Here is a 21907-nt window from a genome sequence, read left to right as displayed (position 1 = left end):
GGTGGGGCAGGGAACCCCTCCTCCACCACCCCTCACCCATCCATCTCCCGCCTCTGTATGGTGGGGCAGGGAACCCCTCCCCCATTCGTGGTGGGGCGGACCCCTCCTCCACCACCCCTCACCCATCCATCTCCCCCCTCTGTATGGTGGGGCAGGGAACCCCTCCTCCACCACCCCTCACCCATCCATCTCCTCCCCTCTGTATGGTGGGGCAGGGAACCCCTCCTCTACCACCCCTCACCCATCCATCTCCCCCCTCTGTCACAGCAAGACTAATGACATCTGTGATGATGACAGGAAGCCAGCGGCATAACCAGCGGCATCTTTGACAAAACACTTATCTTAACTTGGAAAAAGGAAAAACATGAATTCCTCCAGCGATACATCAGTGTCTCATTGTCCTGCTGAGCACTGCAGAACCACGAGGTATGGGTTAGAGATTAGACTCAATACACAACGAGGCTTTCACCGTAGGGAAATGAGGAGAGTCACAACAGAGTCGAGGTACAGTACAGTAGTGAACCACAAACTCTCCCCCAACACAACGCACAGCACAGTTGGCCTGAATTCAGTTGTCAATTCAGTCATTCATTAAGTGAATTTCAATGAATTGACTGAATCCAAAAAACTGAATCAACCCCAACCCTGATGTAGTCTACACAGTACTGTTTGTTTCTAGCCTGATTGACTATATGCCTGGAGCGGAGAGTTTCTACTTCCTGAGGGAGAAATACAACACTCATCTATTCCAGAACACCACGATGGGACCAGACTATTTGTCAAGTTTACGCCCGCTCCCCCTCTCCGGCGCTCCACGTGCCACTTGTCTCATCATTACGCACACCTGCCACCATCGTTACTCGCACCTGTGCCTCATGAGACTCACCTGGACTCCATCACCTTCCTGATGACCTCCCCTATATCGGTCACTCCCCTTGGTTCTTCCTCAGGCGTTAGTGAATCTGGTTCTGTTTCATGTCTGTATGCTTTTCCTGTTTCCTACTATGTTCTAATTATTATTACCTTTTCACTCCCAGCGTACATCTTACACTATTAGACTAGAGGCTGTGTCCCAAATGGCATCCTATTACGGGCCCTGGTCAAATGTAGTGCACTACATAGGGAATAGGGCGCCAGTTGGGATGCAACCTAGAGAGTGAAGTTACAGCATGGGATGTCTGAAGCCGTTTGTCACCTGATAACATGCTGTCGATCTTTATGGAGGGAAACTTCAGAGTCATCTCATGCTTGTGCCGGTGAATCATCAGGTGGTCCTCTGTGGGGAATCGCTGTTGAGACAGAATGATTTCATTTATTTTGGGGTAAAGAAAATGGTACTGTTAAAAAAGAAGAGGACAACACAGGATACAATAAATATATATATATTTTTTTTTTAAATACGTATGTTCTAATGTGGTCCTCCTTGATAAAGAACAAAACCTGTCAGTTCTCTACACACACAGTCTCAAGCCTGGAATCCAGTGATATTTTGGATGATATTCACTAGTGTGAATTCCAGGTTAAAAAGGCATGCAGAGAGACAGTTAAAGGAATACTGCACTCCAGGAACAAATTCCTGTGAATGTTGTGGTTGTCTATGATCACTGAGTAAGAAAACATGTAGTAGTCTATCATCTTCATGTCCCTGCATGTGGACAAAATACCTGAGAGGTTAACACTGAACATACAGTATGAAAAGTCATTTATTAAGTCTACAATGACCTCTATAATCTATACCTTAAAGCCTTATATCACTATAAAATAGGACAATACATATTTGACTTTGATAATTCAGCTGTAAGGTGCATCCTAACAAAAGGGTGACAGACGTGACATGGACTTCTTAACCATTATTCTGTGATGTTTTCACATCTGCAGCAAAAAGCTCCTTTATTTACAGCTGGAGTTTCACAGGAAGTGGGTGCTATTCTGTTTCTCCTGATGTGTGAGGCAGCACCGTGCTCTTCAGGCCCCCTCTCCAACCTCTTCTTCATGTTACAGGCGCTCACACACAAACATGCACGAGCACACACACACAAAAAACACACACACATAAGCAGTGGTGTAAAGTACCTCAGTAAAAATACTTTAAAGAACTACTTAAGTCGTTTTGGGGGGTATCTGTACTTTACTATTTATATTTTTGCAAACTTTTACATCACTACATTCCTAAAGAAAATAATGTACTTTTTACTCCATACATTTAGCCTGACACCCAAAAGTACTCGTTACATTTTGACAGGAAAATGATCCAATTCACATACTTATCAAGAGAACATTCCTGGTCACCCTACTGCCTCTGATCTGGCGGACTCACTAAACACAAATGCTTTGTTTGTAAATTATGTCTGAGTGTTGGAGCGTGCCCCTGGCTATCCATGTGCCATCTGGTTTTCTTAATATAAAGAATTTGAAATGGTTTATACTTTTACTTTTCATACTTAAGTATATTTTAGCAACTCCATTTACTTTTGATCCTTACGTAAGTTTATTTAAAACCAAATACTTTTAGACTTTTACTCAAGTAGTATTTTACTGGGTGAATTTCACTATTTTCTTGAGTCCTTTTCTATTAAGGTATCTTTACTTTTACTCAAGTATGACAATTTAGTACTTTTCCCACCACTGCACATAAGTGTGCACACACTCACACACGCGCCCTCACAAACACACATACACAGACGTGTGTTGACACACTCACCTGAGAACAGCCAGGGGCACTGCACACAAACGGCCTTTCCTGCTCAGAGTTCATCACTCTCACCAACTCCTCATAAGACTACAAACAATGAGAGAGAGAGAGAGAGAGAGAGAGAGAGAGAGAGAGAGAAAGAGAAAGAGAAAGAAAGAGATAAAGAAAGAGAAAGAGATAAAAAATAACAAGGAGAGTTTAGCTCCCAGCTAACATTTCTTTCATTGAGTCGGTCTAGATGACTCTATTTATTGATGTTGTGCCTAAAAATAGCAGGCTTCATAGTTATTCTCAGTCGTAAACATACAAAATATAGTATTCCATTCCCTCCTGGCAGTAGCCTACAGTCAGGTGTTCATTACGTCACACAGAGAGTGACAGGACGCTCTCTGTGTGAAAAGAGCTGTTGCAGCTTCAAGGCAGGGCCTGGCCTGGTCTCTATGACCGGGGATGCGTCTCAAATGGCCCCTATTCCCTATAGGGCGCTGGGCTCTAGTCAAAAGTAGTGTACTATATAGGGAATAGGGTGCCATTTGGAATGCAGCAGGGTGGTAGTGGGAGTTCTATTTCTGAGAAAGAAAACAAGTAGGAGACCATTACGATGCAGAAAACTTTACAGATTAGACTAGTTACAACACATTTATTTAACTAGGCAAGTCAGATAAGAACAAACTCTTATTTACAATGACAGCCTACCCCAGCCAAACCCTAAGCCAGACGACACCATGGGACACCCAATCACAGCCAGTTGTGTTACAGCCTGGAATTGAACCAGAGTCTGTAGTGATGCCTCTAGCACAGAGATGCAGTGCCTTAGGCCGCTGCGCCACTCGGGAGCCCAAGATAATTTATATACATATAATAGTAGGAGCAGATTAGACTAGATTCTACAACACATATAACAGTAGGAGCAGATTAGACTAGATTCTACAACACATATAATAGTAGGAGCAGATTAGACTAGATTCTACAACACATATAACAGTAGGAGCAGATTAGACTAGATTCTACAACACATATAACAGTAGGAGCAGATTAGACTAGATTCTACAACACATATAACAGTAGGAGCAGATTAGACTAGATTCTACAACACATATAACAGTAGGAGCAGATTAGACTAAAGTCTACAACACATATAACAGTAGGAGCAGATTAGACTAGATTCTACAACACATATAACAGTAGGAGCAGATTAGACTAGATTCTACAACACATATAACAGTAGGAGCAGATTAGACTAAAGTCTACAAAACATCAGCACGCATTTAACTGCTATTTCCAGGAATGACTATTTCCAGGAATGACTATTTCCAGGAATTATGTGACCACAGGGACTTGATGTTTAATTCAGACTAGAGGTTGTACATCTCACTAAGTCTTATAACAGTCTAACCTTTACTGTCTTATAACCAACCCCTCCACCCTCAGAACCTTGCCTGACCATTCAGCCCTCTGGGAGACTACAGCCTAACAGCTTAACTGCCTAGTGTTTAGCCTGTGAGAGGGATACATTTTTATTTTAGCTAGAAATCATGTTTTGTCATTGATTAGTGAGCAGGCACCCTTGTTCTTTGGATGAAAATGGGTGGGACATGTTAGAACCAAATGAATCCACGGAGAAGCACTCATACGATAAAGCCTAACACAAATGACTCTTCAAATGTACGCACAGACAACCGTATTAGGCCGGGATTCAATCCGACTGCTCATTCTCGACAACGGTAAATGCTGTATATATCGGCTCAATTGGAAATGGCCTTTAAAAGCCGCATTTTCCACCATGTGTGATCTGATTGAATCCCACAAAATATTATTTTGTGTCTCTCTATTTGAATCAACTAAACATTTGAGTTAAGGCCACACATGACTTGTTTAGCATGAATACTTTCATACATGATTAACATGTGTGATTTTTTTGACCTGTACAGACTATTTCCTCTAACAAAGTCAAAACATTCAAATGGCATGTAAAGTTAACCAGAGCCTTTTTTCTTACAGGATACATCTGTGGCAAAGCCTGCTGGGAAAGGTCTGGACAGGGTCCCTCTGTCAGAGGGTAAGGAGGTCTGGGTCTCTATCTCTCCCTCCTCTCTTTCTCCCTCTCACTCTCCTCTCTCCCTCTCTCTCTTTCTATCCTTCTCTCTCCTTGTCCTTCTCTCTCTGTCTCCCGTGCTTCTCTCTCTTTCTCCCTCATCACGTTTTTCTCCTTCTCTCCTTCCCCCCCTCTCTCTCTACCTCTCTCTCTCTCTCTCTCTCTCTCTCTCTCTCCCCCCCATTCTTCTCTCTCTCTCTCCCTGTCACTCTCTCTTTCTCTCTACCTCACTCTCTCTCTCATCTTTCACCTGGTCTATTTCTATTCATAACAAAGTCTCAAAGATAAACATGCTCCATCATCTCTGAACATGCATGGGCAACATGACTGATATTTTCACCACTCGCTGAAATATGAGAATCACTTTACTACCTAAAACAACACTTTTCAGAGCAACAGCAACAACCTTATCGATCGATTATTGTCTAATTGTACACTTAGTGAGCCTTGGCCACTCCAAGACAAAGAAGCAGGCTCTCCACATACTGTAGGTATAATACTGGTAGTAGACTCTCCACATACTGTAGGTATAATACTGGTAGTAGACTCTACATACGATAGGTATAATACTGGTAGTAGACTCTACACATACTGTAGGTATAATACTGGTAGTAGACTCTACATACTGTAGGTATAATACTGGTAGTAGACTCTCCACATACTGTAGGTATAATACTGGTAGTAGACTCTACATACTGTAGGTATAATACTGGTGGTAGAATCTACACATACTGTAGGTATAATACTGATAGTAGACTACACATACTGTAGGTATAATACTGGTAGTAGACTCTACATACTGTAGGTATAATACTGGTAGTAGACTCTCCACATACTGTAGGTATAATACTGGTAGTAGACTCTCTACATACTGTAGGTATAATACTGGTAGTAGACTCTACACATACTGTAGGTATAATACTGGTAGTAGACTCTACATACTGTAGGTATAATACTGGTAGTAGACTCTCCACATACTGTAGGTATAATACTGGTAGTAGACTCTACACATACTGTAGGTATAATACTGGTAGTAGACTCTACATACTGTAGGTATAATACTGGTAGTAGACTCTACATACTGTAGGTATAATACTGGTAGTAGACTCTACACATACTGTAGGTATAATACTGGTAGTAGACTCTACACATACTGTAGGTATAATACTGGTAGTAGACTCTACATACTGTAGGTATAATACTGGTAGTAGACTCTACACATACTGTAGGTATAATACTGGTAGTAGACTCTACATACTGTAGGTATAATACTGGTAGTAGACTCTACACATACTGTAGGTATAATACTGGTAGTAGACTCTCCATACTGTAGGTATAATACTGGTAGTAGACTCTACACATACTGTAGGTATAATACTGGTAGTAGACTCTACACATACTGTAGGTATAATAGTGGTAGTAGACTCTACACATACTGTAGGTATAATACTGGTAGTAGACTCTACATACTGTAGGTATAATACTGGTAGTAGACTCTACACATACTGTAGGTATAATAGTGGTAGTAGACTCTACACATACTGTAGGTATAATAGTGGTAGTAGACTCTACACATACTGTAGGTATAATACTGGCAGTAGACTCTACATACTGTAGGTATAATACTGGTAGTAGACTCTCCACATACTGTAGGTATAATACTGGTAGTAGACTACATACTGTAGGTATAATACTGATAGTAGACTCTACATACTGTAGGTATAATACTGGCAGTAGACTACATACTGTAGGTATAATACTGGTAGTAGACTCTACATACTGTAGGTATAATACTGGCAGTAGACTCTACATATTGTAGGTATAATACTGGTAGTAGACTACATACTGTAGGTATAATACTGATAGTAGACTCTACATACTGTAGGTATAATACTGGTAGTAGACTACATACTGTAGGTATAATACTGATAGTAGACTCTACATACTGTAGGTATAATACTGGTAGTAGACTACATACTGTAGGTATAATACTGATAGTAGACTCTACATACTGTAGGTATAATACTGGTAGTAGACTACATACTGTAGGTATAATACTGGTAGTAGACTCTACATACTGTAGGTATAATACTGGCAGTAGACTCTACATACTGTAGGTATAATACTGGTAGTAGACTCTACACATACTGTAGGTATAATACTGGTAGTAGACTCTACATACTGTAGGTATAATACTGGTAGTAGACTCTACACATACTGTAGGTATAATACTGGTAGTAGACTCTACACATACTGTAGGTATAATAGTGGTAGTAGACTCTACATACTGTAGGTATAAAACTGGTAGTAGACTCTACACATACTGTAGGTATAATACTGATAGTAGACTCTACACATACTGTAGGTATAATAGTGGTAGTAGACTCTACACATACTGTAGGTATAATACTGGTAGTAGACTCTACATACTGTAGGTATAATACTGGTAGTAGACTCTACACATACTGTAGGTATAATACTGATAGTAGACTCTACACATACTGTAGGTATAATAGTTGTAGTAGACTCTACACATACTGTAGGTATAATACTGGTAGTAGACTCTCCACATACTGTAGGTATAATACTGGTAGTAGACTCTACATACTGTAGGTATAATACTGGTAGTAGACTCTACATACTGTAGGTATAATACTGGCAGTAGACTCTACATACTGTAGGTATAATACTGGTAGTAGACTCTACACATACTGTAGGTATAATACTGATAGTAGACTCTACACATACTGTAGGTATAATACTGATAGTAGACTCTACACATACTGTAGGTATAATAGTGGTAGTAGACTCTACATACTGTAGGTATAATACTGGTAGTAGACTCTACACATACTGTAGGTATAATAGTGGTAGTAGACTCTACACATACTGTAGGTATAATACTGGTAGTAGACTCTACATACTGTAGGTATAATACTGGTAGTAGACTCTACATACTGTAGGTATAATACTGGTAGTAGACTCTACATACTGTAGGTATAATACTGGTAGTAGACTCTACATACTGTAGGTATAATACTGGTAGTAGACTCTCCACATACTGTAGGTATAATACTGGTAGTAGACTCTACATACTGTAGGTATAATACTGGTAGTAGACTCTACACATACTGTAGGTATAATACTGGTAGTAGACTCTACATACTGTAGGTATAATAGTGGTAGTAGACTCTACATACTGTAGGTATAATACTGGTAGTAGACTCTACACATACTGTAGGTATAATAGTGGTAGTAGACTCTACACATACTGTAGGTATAATACTGGTAGTAGACTCTACATACTGTAGGTATAATACTGATAGTAGACTCTACACATACTGTAGGTATAATACTGATAGTAGACTCTACACATACTGTAGGTATAATAGTGGTAGTAGACTCTACACATACTGTGGGTATAATACTGGTAGTAGACTCTACACATACTGTAGGTATAATACTGGTAGTAGACTCTACATACTGTAGGTATAATACTGGTAGTAGACTCTACATACTGTAGGTATAATACTGGTAGTAGACTCTACATACTGTAGGTATAATACTGGTAGTAGACTCTCCACATACTGTAGGTATAATACTGGTAGTAGACTCTACATACTGTAGGTATAATACTGGTAGTAGACTCTACATACTGTAGGTATAATACTGGTAGTAGACTCTCCACATACTGTAGGTATAATACTGGTAGTAGACTCTCCACATACTGTAGGTATAATACTGGTAGTAGACTCTACATACTGTAGGTATAATACTGGTAGTAGACTCTACACATACTGTAGGTATAATACTGGTAGTAGACTCTACATACTGTAGGTTTAATAGTGGTAGTAGACTCTACATACTGTAGGTATAATACTGGTAGTAGACTCTACACATACTGTAGGTATAATACTGGTAGTAGACTCTACACATACTGTAGGTATAATACTGGTAGTAGACTCTACACATACTGTAGGTATAATACTGGTAGTAGACTCTACATACTGTAGGTATAATACTGGTAGTAGACTCTACACATACTGTAGGTATAATACTGGTAGTAGACTCTCCATACTGTAGGTATAATACTGGTAGTAGACTCTACACATACTGTAGGTATAATACTGGTAGTAGACTCTACACATACTGTAGGTATAATAGTGGTAGTAGACTCTACACATACTGTAGGTATAATACTGGTAGTAGACTCTACATACTGTAGGTATAATACTGGTAGTAGACTCTACACATACTGTAGGTATAATAGTGGTAGTAGACTCTACACATACTGTAGGTATAATAGTGGTAGTAGACTCTACACATACTGTAGGTATAATACTGGTAGTAGACTCTACATACTGTAGGTATAATACTGGTAGTAGACTCTCCACATACTGTAGGTATAATACTGGTAGTAGACTCACATACTGTAGGTATAATACTGATAGTAGACTCTACATACTGTAGGTATAATACTGGTAGTAGACTCTACATACTGTAGGTATAATACTGGCAGTAGACTCTACATATTGTAGGTATAATACTGGTAGTAGACTACATACTGTAGGTATAATACTGATAGTAGACTCTACATACTGTAGGTATAATACTGGTAGTAGACTACATACTGTAGGTATAATACTGATAGTAGACTCTACATACTGTAGGTATAATACTGGTAGTAGACTACATACTGTAGGTATAATACTGATAGTAGACTCTACATACTGTAGGTATAATACTGGTAGTAGACTACATACTGTAGGTATAATACTGGTAGTAGACTCTACATACTGTAGGTATAATACTGGCAGTAGACTCTACATACTGTAGGTATAATACTGGTAGTAGACTCTACACATACTGTAGGTATAATACTGATAGTAGACTCTACATACTGTAGGTATAATACTGGTAGTAGACTCTACACATACTGTAGGTATAATACTGGTAGTAGACTCTACACATACTGTAGGTATAATAGTGGTAGTAGACTCTACATACTGTAGGTATAAAACTGGTAGTAGACTCTACACATACTGTAGGTATAATACTGATAGTAGACTCTACACATACTGTAGGTATAATAGTGGTAGTAGACTCTACACATACTGTAGGTATAATACTGGTAGTAGACTCTACATACTGTAGGTATAATACTGGTAGTAGACTCTACACATACTGTAGGTATAATACTGATAGTAGACTCTACACATACTGTAGGTATAATAGTTGTAGTAGACTCTACACATACTGTAGGTATAATACTGGTAGTAGACTCTCCACATACTGTAGGTATAATACTGGTAGTAGACTCTACACATACTGTAGGTATAATACTGATAGTAGACTCTACACATACTGTAGGTATAATAGTGGTAGTAGACTCTACACATACTGTAGGTATAATACTGGTAGTAGACTCTCCACATACTGTAGGTATAATACTGGTAGTAGACTCTACATACTGTAGGTATAATACTGGTAGTAGACTCTCCACATACTGTAGGTATAATACTGGTAGTAGACTACATACTGTAGGTATAATACTGATAGTAGACTCTACATACTGTAGGTATAATACTGGCAGTAGACTACATACTGTAGGTATAATACTGGTAGTAGACTCTACATACTGTAGGTATAATACTGGCAGTAGACTCTACATATTGTAGGTATAATACTGGTAGTAGACTACATACTGTAGGTATAATACTGATAGTAGACTCTACATACTGTAGGTATAATACTGGTAGTAGACTACATACTGTAGGTATAATACTGATAGTAGACTCTACATACTGTAGGTATAATACTGGTAGTAGACTACATACTGTAGGTATAATACTGATAGTAGACTCTACATACTGTAGGTATAATACTGGTAGTAGACTACATACTGTAGGTATAATACTGGTAGTAGACTCTACATACTGTAGGTATAATACTGGCAGTAGACTCTACATACTGTAGGTATAATACTGGTAGTAGACTCTACACATACTGTAGGTATAATACTGATAGTAGACTCTACATACTGTAGGTATAATACTGGTAGTAGACTCTACACATACTGTAGGTATAATACTGGTAGTAGACTCTACACATACTGTAGGTATAATAGTGGTAGTAGACTCTACATACTGTAGGTATAAAACTGGTAGTAGACTCTACACATACTGTAGGTATAATACTGATAGTAGACTCTACACATACTGTAGGTATAATAGTGGTAGTAGACTCTACACATACTGTAGGTATAATACTGGTAGTAGACTCTACATACTGTAGGTATAATACTGGTAGTAGACTCTACACATACTGTAGGTATAATACTGATAGTAGACTCTACACATACTGTAGGTATAATAGTTGTAGTAGACTCTACACATACTGTAGGTATAATACTGGTAGTAGACTCTCCACATACTGTAGGTATAATACTGGTAGTAGACTCTACACATACTGTAGGTATAATACTGATAGTAGACTCTACACATACTGTAGGTATAATAGTGGTAGTAGACTCTACACATACTGTAGGTATAATACTGGTAGTAGACTCTCCACATACTGTAGGTATAATACTGGTAGTAGACTCTACATACTGTAGGTATAATACTGGTAGTAGACTCTACATACTGTAGGTATAATACTGGCAGTAGACTCTACATACTGTAGGTATAATACTGGTAGTAGACTCTACACATACTGTAGGTATAATACTGATAGTAGACTCTACACATACTGTAGGTATAATACTGATAGTAGACTCTACACATACTGTAGGTATAATAGTGGTAGTAGACTCTACATACTGTAGGTATAATACTGGTAGTAGACTCTACACATACTGTAGGTATAATAGTGGTAGTAGACTCTACACATACTGTAGGTATAATACTGGTAGTAGACTCTACATACTGTAGGTATAATACTGGTAGTAGACTCTACATACTGTAGGTATAATACTGGTAGTAGACTCTACATACTGTAGGTATAATACTGGTAGTAGACTCTACATACTGTAGGTATAATACTGGTAGTAGACTCTCCACATACTGTAGGTATAATACTGGTAGTAGACTCTACATACTGTAGGTATAATACTGGTAGTAGACTCTACACATACTGTAGGTATAATACTGGTAGTAGACTCTACATACTGTAGGTATAATAGTGGTAGTAGACTCTACATAGTGTAGGTATAATACTGGTAGTAGACTCTACACATACTGTAGGTATAATAGTGGTAGTAGACTCTACACATACTGTAGGTATAATACTGGTAGTAGACTCTACATACTGTAGGTATAATACTGATAGTAGACTCTACACATACTGTAGGTATAATACTGATAGTAGACTCTACACATACTGTAGGTATAATAGTGGTAGTAGACTCTACACATACTGTAGGTATAATACTGGTAGTAGACTCTACACATACTGTAGGTATAATACTGGTAGTAGACTCTACATACTGTAGGTATAATACTGGTAGTAGACTCTACATACTGTAGGTATAATACTGGTAGTAGACTCTACATACTGTAGGTATAATACTGGTAGTAGACTCTCCACATACTGTAGGTATAATACTGGTAGTAGACTCTACATACTGTAGGTATAATACTGGTAGTAGACTCTACATACTGTAGGTATAATACTGGTAGTAGACTCTCCACATACTGTAGGTATAATACTGGTAGTAGACTCTCCACATACTGTAGGTATAATACTGGTAGTAGACTCTACATACTGTAGGTATAATACTGGTAGTAGACTCTACACATACTGTAGGTATAATACTGGTAGTAGACTCTACATACTGTAGGTATAATAGTGGTAGTAGACTCTACATACTGTAGGTATAATACTGGTAGTAGACTCTACACATACTGTAGGTATAATAGTGGTAGTAGACTCTACACATACTGTAGGTATAATACTGGTAGTAGACTCTACATACTGTAGGTATAATACTGATAGTAGACTCTACACATACTGTAGGTATAATACTGATAGTAGACTCTACACATACTGTAGGTATAATAGTGGTAGTAGACTCTACATACTGTAGGTATAATACTGGTAGTAGACTCTACATACTGTAGGTATAATACTGGTAGTAGACTCTACATACTGTAGGTATAATACTGATAGTAGACTCTACATACTGTAGGTATAATACTGGTAGTAGACTCTACACATACTGTAGGTATAATACTGGTAGTAGACTCTACATACTGTAGGTATAATACTGGTAGTAGACTCTACATACTGTAGGTATAATACTGGTAGTAGACTCTACATACTGTAGGTATAATACTGGTAGTAGACTCTACATACTGTAGGTATAATACTGGTAGTAGACTCTACATACTGTAGGTATAATACTGGTAGTAGACTCTACATACTGTAGGTATAATACTGGTAGTAGACTCTACATACTGTAGGTATAATACTGGTAGTAGACTCTACATACTGTAGGTATAATACTGGTAGTAGACTCTACATACTGTAGGTATAATACTGGTAGTAGACTCTACATACTGTAGGTATAATACTGGTAGTAGACTCTACATACTGTAGGTATAATACTGGTAGTAGACTCTACATACTGTAGGTATAATACTGGTAGTAGACTCTACATACTGTAGGTATAATACTGGTAGTAGACTACATACTGTAGGTATAATACTGGTAGTAGACTCTACATACTGTAGGTATAATACTGGTAGTAGACTCTACATACTGTAGGTATAATACTGGTAGTAGACTCTACATACTGTAGGTATAATACTGGTAGTAGACTCTACATACTGTAGGTATAATACTGGTAGTAGACTCTACACATACTGTAGGTATAATACTGGTAGTAGACTCTCCATAGACTGTAGGTATAATACTGGTAGTAGACTCTCCACATACTGTAGGTATAATACTGGTAGTAGACTCTACATACTGTAGGTATAATACTGGTAGTAGACTCTACATACTGTAGGTATAATACTGGTAGTAGACTCTACATACTGTAGGTATAATACTGATAGTAGACTCTACATACTGTAGGTATAATACTGGTAGTAGACTCTACACATACTGTAGGTATAATACTGGTAGTAGACTCTACATACTGTAGGTATAATACTGGTAGTAGACTCTACATACTGTAGGTATAATACTGGTAGTAGACTCTACATACTGTAGGTATAATACTGGTAGTAGACTCTACATACTGTAGGTATAATACTGGTAGTAGACTCTACATACTGTAGGTATAATACTGGTAGTAGACTCTACATACTGTAGGTATAATACTGGTAGTAGACTCTACATACTGTAGGTATAATACTGGTAGTAGACTCTACATACTGTAGGTATAATACTGGTAGTAGACTCTACATACTGTAGGTATAATACTGGTAGTAGACTCTACATACTGTAGGTATAATACTGGTAGTAGACTCTACATACTGTAGGTATAATACTGGTAGTAGACTACATACTGTAGGTATAATACTGGTAGTAGACTCTACATACTGTAGGTATAATACTGGTAGTAGACTCTACATACTGTAGGTATAATACTGGTAGTAGACTCTACATACTGTAGGTATAATACTGGTAGTAGACTCTACATACTGTAGGTATAATACTGGTAGTAGACTCTACATACTGTAGGTATAATACTGATAGTAGACTCTACACATACTGTAGGTATAATAGTGGTAGTAGACTCTACACATACTGTAGGTATAATACTGGTAGTAGACTCTCCACATACTGTAGGTATAATACTGGTAGTAGACTCTACATACTGTAGGTATAATACTGGTAGTAGACTCTACATACTGTAGGTATAATACTGGCAGTAGACTCTACATACTGTAGGTATAATACTGGTAGTAGACTCTACACATACTGTAGGTATAATACTGATAGTAGACTCTACACATACTGTAGGTATAATACTGATAGTAGACTCTACACATACTGTAGGTATAATAGTGGTAGTAGACTCTACATACTGTAGGTATAATACTGGTAGTAGACTCTACACATACTGTAGGTATAATAGTGGTAGTAGACTCTACACATACTGTAGGTATAATACTGGTAGTAGACTCTACATACTGTAGGTATAATACTGGTAGTAGACTCTACATACTGTAGGTATAATACTGGTAGTAGACTCTACATACTGTAGGTATAATACTGGTAGTAGACTCTACATACTGTAGGTATAATACTGGTAGTAGACTCTCCACATACTGTAGGTATAATACTGGTAGTAGACTCTACATACTGTAGGTATAATACTGGTAGTAGACTCTACACATACTGTAGGTATAATACTGGTAGTAGACTCTACATACTGTAGGTATAATAGTGGTAGTAGACTCTACATAGTGTAGGTATAATACTGGTAGTAGACTCTACACATACTGTAGGTATAATAGTGGTAGTAGACTCTACACATACTGTAGGTATAATACTGGTAGTAGACTCTACATACTGTAGGTATAATACTGATAGTAGACTCTACACATACTGTAGGTATAATACTGATAGTAGACTCTACACATACTGTAGGTATAATAGTGGTAGTAGACTCTACACATACTGTAGGTATAATACTGGTAGTAGACTCTACACATACTGTAGGTATAATACTGGTAGTAGACTCTACATACTGTAGGTATAATACTGGTAGTAGACTCTACATACTGTAGGTATAATACTGGTAGTAGACTCTACATACTGTAGGTATAATACTGGTAGTAGACTCTCCACATACTGTAGGTATAATACTGGTAGTAGACTCTACATACTGTAGGTATAATACTGGTAGTAGACTCTACATACTGTAGGTATAATACTGGTAGTAGACTCTCCACATACTGTAGGTATAATACTGGTAGTAGACTCTCCACATACTGTAGGTATAATACTGGTAGTAGACTCTACATACTGTAGGTATAATACTGGTAGTAGACTCTACACATACTGTAGGTATAATACTGGTAGTAGACTCTACATACTGTAGGTATAATAGTGGTAGTAGACTCTACATACTGTAGGTATAATACTGGTAGTAGACTCTACACATACTGTAGGTATAATAGTGGTAGTAGACTCTACACATACTGTAGGTATAATACTGGTAGTAGACTCTACATACTGTAGGTATAATACTGATAGTAGACTCTACACATACTGTAGGTATAATACTGATAGTAGACTCTACACATACTGTAGGTATAATAGTGGTAGTAGACTCTACATACTGTAGGTATAATACTGGTAGTAGACTCTACATACTGTAGGTATAATACTGGTAGTAGACTCTACATACTGTAGGTATAATACTGGTAGTAGACTCTACATACTGTAGGTATAATACTGGTAGTAGACTCTACACATACTGTAGGTATAATACTGGTAGTAGACTCTACATACTGTAGGTATAATACTGGTAGTAGACTCTACATACTGTAGGTATAATACTGGTAGTAGACTCTACATACTGTAGGTATAATACTGGTAGTAGACTCTACATACTGTAGGTATAATACTGGTAGTAGACTCTACATACTGTAGGTATAATACTGGTAGTAGACTCTACATACTGTAGGTATAATACTGGTAGTAGACTCTACATACTGTAGGTATAATACTGGTAGTAGACTCTACATACTGTAGGTATAATACTGGTAGTAGACTCTACATACTGTAGGTATAATACTGGTAGTAGACTCTACATACTGTAGGTATAATACTGGTAGTAGACTCTACATACTGTAGGTATAATACTGGTAGTAGACTCTACATACTGTAGGTATAATACTGGTAGTAGACTCTACATACTGTAGGTATAATACTGGTAGTAGACTACATACTGTAGGTATAATACTGGTAGTAGACTCTACATACTGTAGGTATAATACTGGTAGTAGACTCTACATACTGTAGGTATAATACTGGTAGTAGACTCTACATACTGTAGGTATAATACTGGTAGTAGACTCTACATACTGTAGGTATAATACTGGTAGTAGACTCTACACATACTGTAGGTATAATACTGGTAGTAGACTCTCCACAGACTGTAGGTATAATACTGGTAGTAGACTCTCCACATACTGTAGGTATAATACTGGTAGTAGACTCTACATACTGTAGGTATAATACTGGTAGTAGACTCTACATACTGTAGGTATAATACTGGTAGTAGACTCTACATACTGTAGGTATAATACTGGTAGTAGACTCTACATACTGTAGGTATAATACTGGTAGTAGACTCTACACATACTGTAGGTATAATACTGGTAGTAGACTCTACATACTGTAGGTATAATACTGGTAGTAGACTCTACATACTGTAGGTATAATACTGGTAGTAGACTCTACATACTGTAGGTATAATACTGGTAGTAGACTCTACATACTGTAGGTATAATACTGGTAGTAGACTCTACATACTGTAGGTATAATACTGGTAGTAGACTCTACACATACTGTAGGTATAATACTGGTAGTAGACTCTACATACTGTAGGTATAATACTGGTAGTAGACTCTAACATACTGTAGGTATAATACTGGTAGTAGACTCTACATACTGTAGGTATAATACTGGTAGTAGACTCTACATACTGTAGGTATAATACTGGTAGTAGACTCTACATACTGTAGGTATAATACTGGTAGTAGACCTACATACTGTAGGTATAATACTGGTAGTAGACTCTACATACTGTAGGTATAATACTGGTAGTAGACTCTACATACTGTAGGTATAATACTGGTAGTAGACTCTACATACTGTAGGTATAATACTGGTAGTAGACTCTACATACTGTAGGTATAATACTGGTAGTAGACTCTACATACTGTAGGTATAATACTGGTAGTAGACTCTACATACTGTAGGTATAATACTGGTAGTAGACTCTACATACTGTAGGTATAATACTGGTAGTAGACTCTACATACTGTAGGTATAATACTGGTAGTAGACTCTACATACTGTAGGTATAATACTGGTAGTAGACTCTACATACTGTAGGTATAATACTGGTAGTAGACTCTACATACTGTAGGTATAATACTGGTAGCCCAGATAAAAGATTGGTCTGAACAGCAGGATCCATTCTCTAATCTGGATCATTTTAATTCATCAAGCTTTGTTCACTAAGTAGAACTCTTCTCATGGTATTATCAACAACTTAAACTAGTCCATCAACTGTTTGACAATGTGATTTGTCTCATGTTCCAAAACCTTCTCTCCAAATGTCAATCAGAAAACCCCAAGACTAACATTCAAAGAGAAACATTTTCTATTCCATTTCCACACATTATGCCTATACTTTATTCCCAAGTCATTACCAGAATAGGAAATATGATTGGTTTGGGGCTTTTCCTTCAGAAATACATCAACTCAACACGTTGAAAAGGAAATTAAAACCATAATACGCACAAAACACTGAAACAAGGGCTCCATGTAAGCCCCAGTGAGTTGTCCCAATTTCTGCTCTCGCCTCTAAATCGCCAGAGCACAACGCCTTTCCCTTCAATGGGGCACTTGGCTTTTATTTGATATAGATGTTTTAGTTTAGCAGAGGAAATTTGGTTACACTTTACATTAACTGGGTCCCGATGTGAGAGAGGGGAAGGATTAGTGAGCGGAGTACGATTTCAACAGGGACCATGGAACGAACTCTTCAGGTAGGGCACATATTACAATTCAAACAGTATGGTGTGTGACAGTGTGTTCGGCGTGTGTGTGTGTGTGTGTGTGCATGTTCGGTGTGTGTGTTCGGTGTGTGTGTTCGACGTGTGTGAGGGGGGTGGGGGGGCCTTCAACAGCGTAGGTTCGTGGTGGGATCACAGCGAGCCCTGAGGCGAGGAACACGGCTTGCTCAGACAATGCTGTATGTGCTGTGAACTCCTCATATAGGTCCTATAGTATGCTGTACACACACAGCACAGAGGGGCCCCTGAGAGGCAACCCTCAATCACTGTCAATCAGCACCTCTCAGTCCCCGCACGGTGTCTAAACTGTGTGTGTGTGTGTGTGTGTGGTGCGTGCGTGCGTGCGTGCGTGCGTGCGTGCGTGTAAACTTCCAACAAGCCTAGTGACACCTCCACCCCAGGGCTTCACCAGTCAACACACTCACATCCACATGGAGGACAACAAGGTGTTAACTAACGCTGAGCACACTCAACCACAGGGCCTTTCTACACTACCACAATACCTGGAGTCAGATCGGCCTTTATTTATAGAGGGGACTGTGATTGTATGGACGGTGTCGCTCACGGCAAATTGTACAAATCACCTTCTTTATAATCATGTTATTAGAGTTTATTATAAAAGTAGGCTATTCAACATCATAAAAATACAAACATGTAGCAGACGCTCTCCTCCAGAGCGACTTGATACGTTTATGTACTTTTTCCCCGTACCTGTCCCCTGTGGGAATCGAACCCATAACCATGGTGTCGCAAGCACCACGCTCTACCAACTGAGCCACACAGGACCCTAAACAACCCAAAGTATAATATGTAAAACCATGAAGATTATAATAACATCACATCTTAATCTATACCTAGTTAAATAGACACAAAACTGGAAAGTGGTTGAATTTACAGCTGGTCAAAAGCACACATGGTGTATACCTGTTGTATTCACTTAACTTCATTGATTAAGTTAAGTTAATTAGTTAACTTAGTTTATTAAGTAAATGTTTTACTCTGTATTACTGTGTCCATTATTTTATACCAATGTGTTGATCATGGTAGCTGATCTATAGTGACAGATTTGATGAATATCTTCATATATAATAATTAAATTAGAAATAAACACATTTTTAAGAAGTATACTTCAGTCTACTCTCTGTCTAGTGTTAGATGTATTTTTTGATATACCCACTATCGGGCTTCAAACACAAGGACATTTGCTACGAAATAATTATTCTGTCAATAACAATGAACTTTTTTTCCAGTCGTACCTCCATCAGTCAGAACAGTTATATTCAGTAGGCCTAAATTCCAGTACTCTCTCTTTCCCTCGCTTATTTAGTCTTATAACGATTCTTTTTTATTTTAAGTTATATGCTTCAAATAATTTGGGTAATGTTCTATTTCATTTAGGCTATTTAATTTGAGTTTTTATTTCATTGATGAAGATGGATTCATCAGATATTATAATGTTGCACATGCATCGTATTTAGTTAAACCACTAACTCAATAATAATAGTTATTAACATCATCATCATCGATAGTGAATATTAATTGCAGAACAGAGGCACCCAGGTAAACTTAGAGAGAGATTGTTTGATCGCTGTAGGCTACAATAAAAAAAAAACTGGAAACTGACAAACGGAGAATGGTTCGCCATCATTTAAACTCAATGACAATCTAATCATAAGATTAAAACATATTTTATACCGCAGGCACTTAACGTAAAGTGTGCCCAGTCAGCAGAACTCCTCTGAAACCTTCAATTGCTCGGCGGCGGTTAATCAAATAGCGACTACTGGCCTGCAGAATGACGTAATGTTTCGGTTAGATTACTCTTCAAAATGAACAGTATTATAGCCTACCACAGTATCATAAACATGTATTGGTATTATGGATGGAATGACAGCTCCTCTTTAGCTACTTTTACCGTTGTCGAGGACCTGACCGTTTGTAAACTAGGTCCGCGTCCCGTCCCGCAGCCCAGTTTGACGCACAGGACAACGTCTAGAATTGGGCTGCATCCATCCATCGATGGGACAGGGGGACAATGACGCAAAATTCTGCAAACTTCAGAATCATTCAAAAATATTACTTTGTAAAGCTCTAGATTTTTTTTTATAAGTCGACACGTATAGCCCACGCTGTGTCAGTATTTGCTGTTGATAACCATTGCCAATTCATTCCTCCAAATATTATCTTTAGTAATTGCGCGCCATAGGCTACCCTGCACTGACGCATCGCTGGATACTACACATAGCTAACCTTCTCACACATCCAGTTTGTGGGGTGAATTACTGTGGTAGCTAGTAGCTACGGCTCTGACAGCTCGCGAGCAGAGAGCAACACTTGACATCTCTGTGTTCAACTTCAACAACATTCAACAGTCAGTCCACGCGCGTCCTGAGACTTCTAAATATTGCACCGAGATGGCAAGCCTGCCACTATACGAAGAAATAACGGACTTAAACACATTTCTGCACATAATACAATATGCACGAGACAACAGAAAATAATATTCAAAGAAATCTGTAGAGCGCCGCAGCATTCTGTTGATACGATTCTCTGAGCAACTTGTCACATCAACCGAAGTGAAAAGAAATAACAATGCAGCTGTACAAAACGAAATTAACAATCCATAATTGCATGTTTATAATTTACTGTAGTGGAAAGCAATTATTTTAACTTACCAAACAAGTGTAGAAAATACGCAGCAGACTCTCAGAAGGAACCACGTTGGACTGAGAAAAGATTACAATACGTTCTATTTAGAGAAGCATTACATCACCCCTCGGTGACGTCACGTGGGATTCCTGAACTTCTAAATCATCGTGGTCCGCTTGGAGGCGGGCTGTTGGGGCGAGCAAGGCAGAGTTTGCAAATGCACGTACGGGACACTGCTGGACATAAGGTACGTATGGCACAAAACTCAGAGGGTACACCACTATCAACTTGCACCAATACTTATTTAAAGGCTACCTTATACAAATGGTTATTCACGTCTTGTTAGCAAAAAAAATGATCAGCCAGAATAGTGGCTGCTTTTAATATGGTAAATAAAGTTTACATTTGAAATTGATATTTAATGATTTAATATACAATGATTTAATAATATAATATATAATGATTTAGTATAGTAGACCGATAGCAATTTGATTCATCTCCAATTACCCAAGTTCACAAACACAAGAAAGTTAGCCTTGAATAGCAGACTTGGACCTTGTCTTGGAGAGAGAGCAAGAGAGAAGAGAAAGAGAGAAAGAGAAAGAAAGAGAGAAGAGAGAGAAAGAAAGATAGACAGAGGGAGAGAGTTTATTTCACTTTTGTTTATTATCTATTTCACTTGCTTTGGCAATGTTAACATATGTT

At 38.1% G+C, this 21907-nt stretch overlaps 1 protein-coding gene across 1 annotated transcript in view; it reads right to left on the bottom strand.

The window, feature by feature from the left end:
- Nucleotides 1-21317, bottom strand: part of LOC106590734 (cyclic AMP-responsive element-binding protein 5-like) — a 90909-nt gene extending 69592 nt beyond the window's left edge. The window contains 3 exon segments of the mRNA XM_045697189.1: nt 1196-1289; nt 2702-2779; nt 21229-21317. Of these exon segments, the coding sequence (XP_045553145.1) occupies nt 1196-1289; nt 2702-2755 (148 nt within the window). The 5' untranslated portion in view covers nt 2756-2779; nt 21229-21317.
- Between the last annotated feature and the right edge of the window lie 590 nt (nt 21318-21907).

Source organism: Salmo salar, chromosome ssa02 (assembly GCF_905237065.1).
Source record: "Salmo salar chromosome ssa02, Ssal_v3.1, whole genome shotgun sequence".
Classification (NCBI taxonomy): domain Eukaryota; kingdom Metazoa; phylum Chordata; class Actinopteri; order Salmoniformes; family Salmonidae; genus Salmo; species Salmo salar.
Note: the sequence above shows the minus strand (reverse complement) of the source record. Positions and strands in the feature narration are given on the sequence as shown.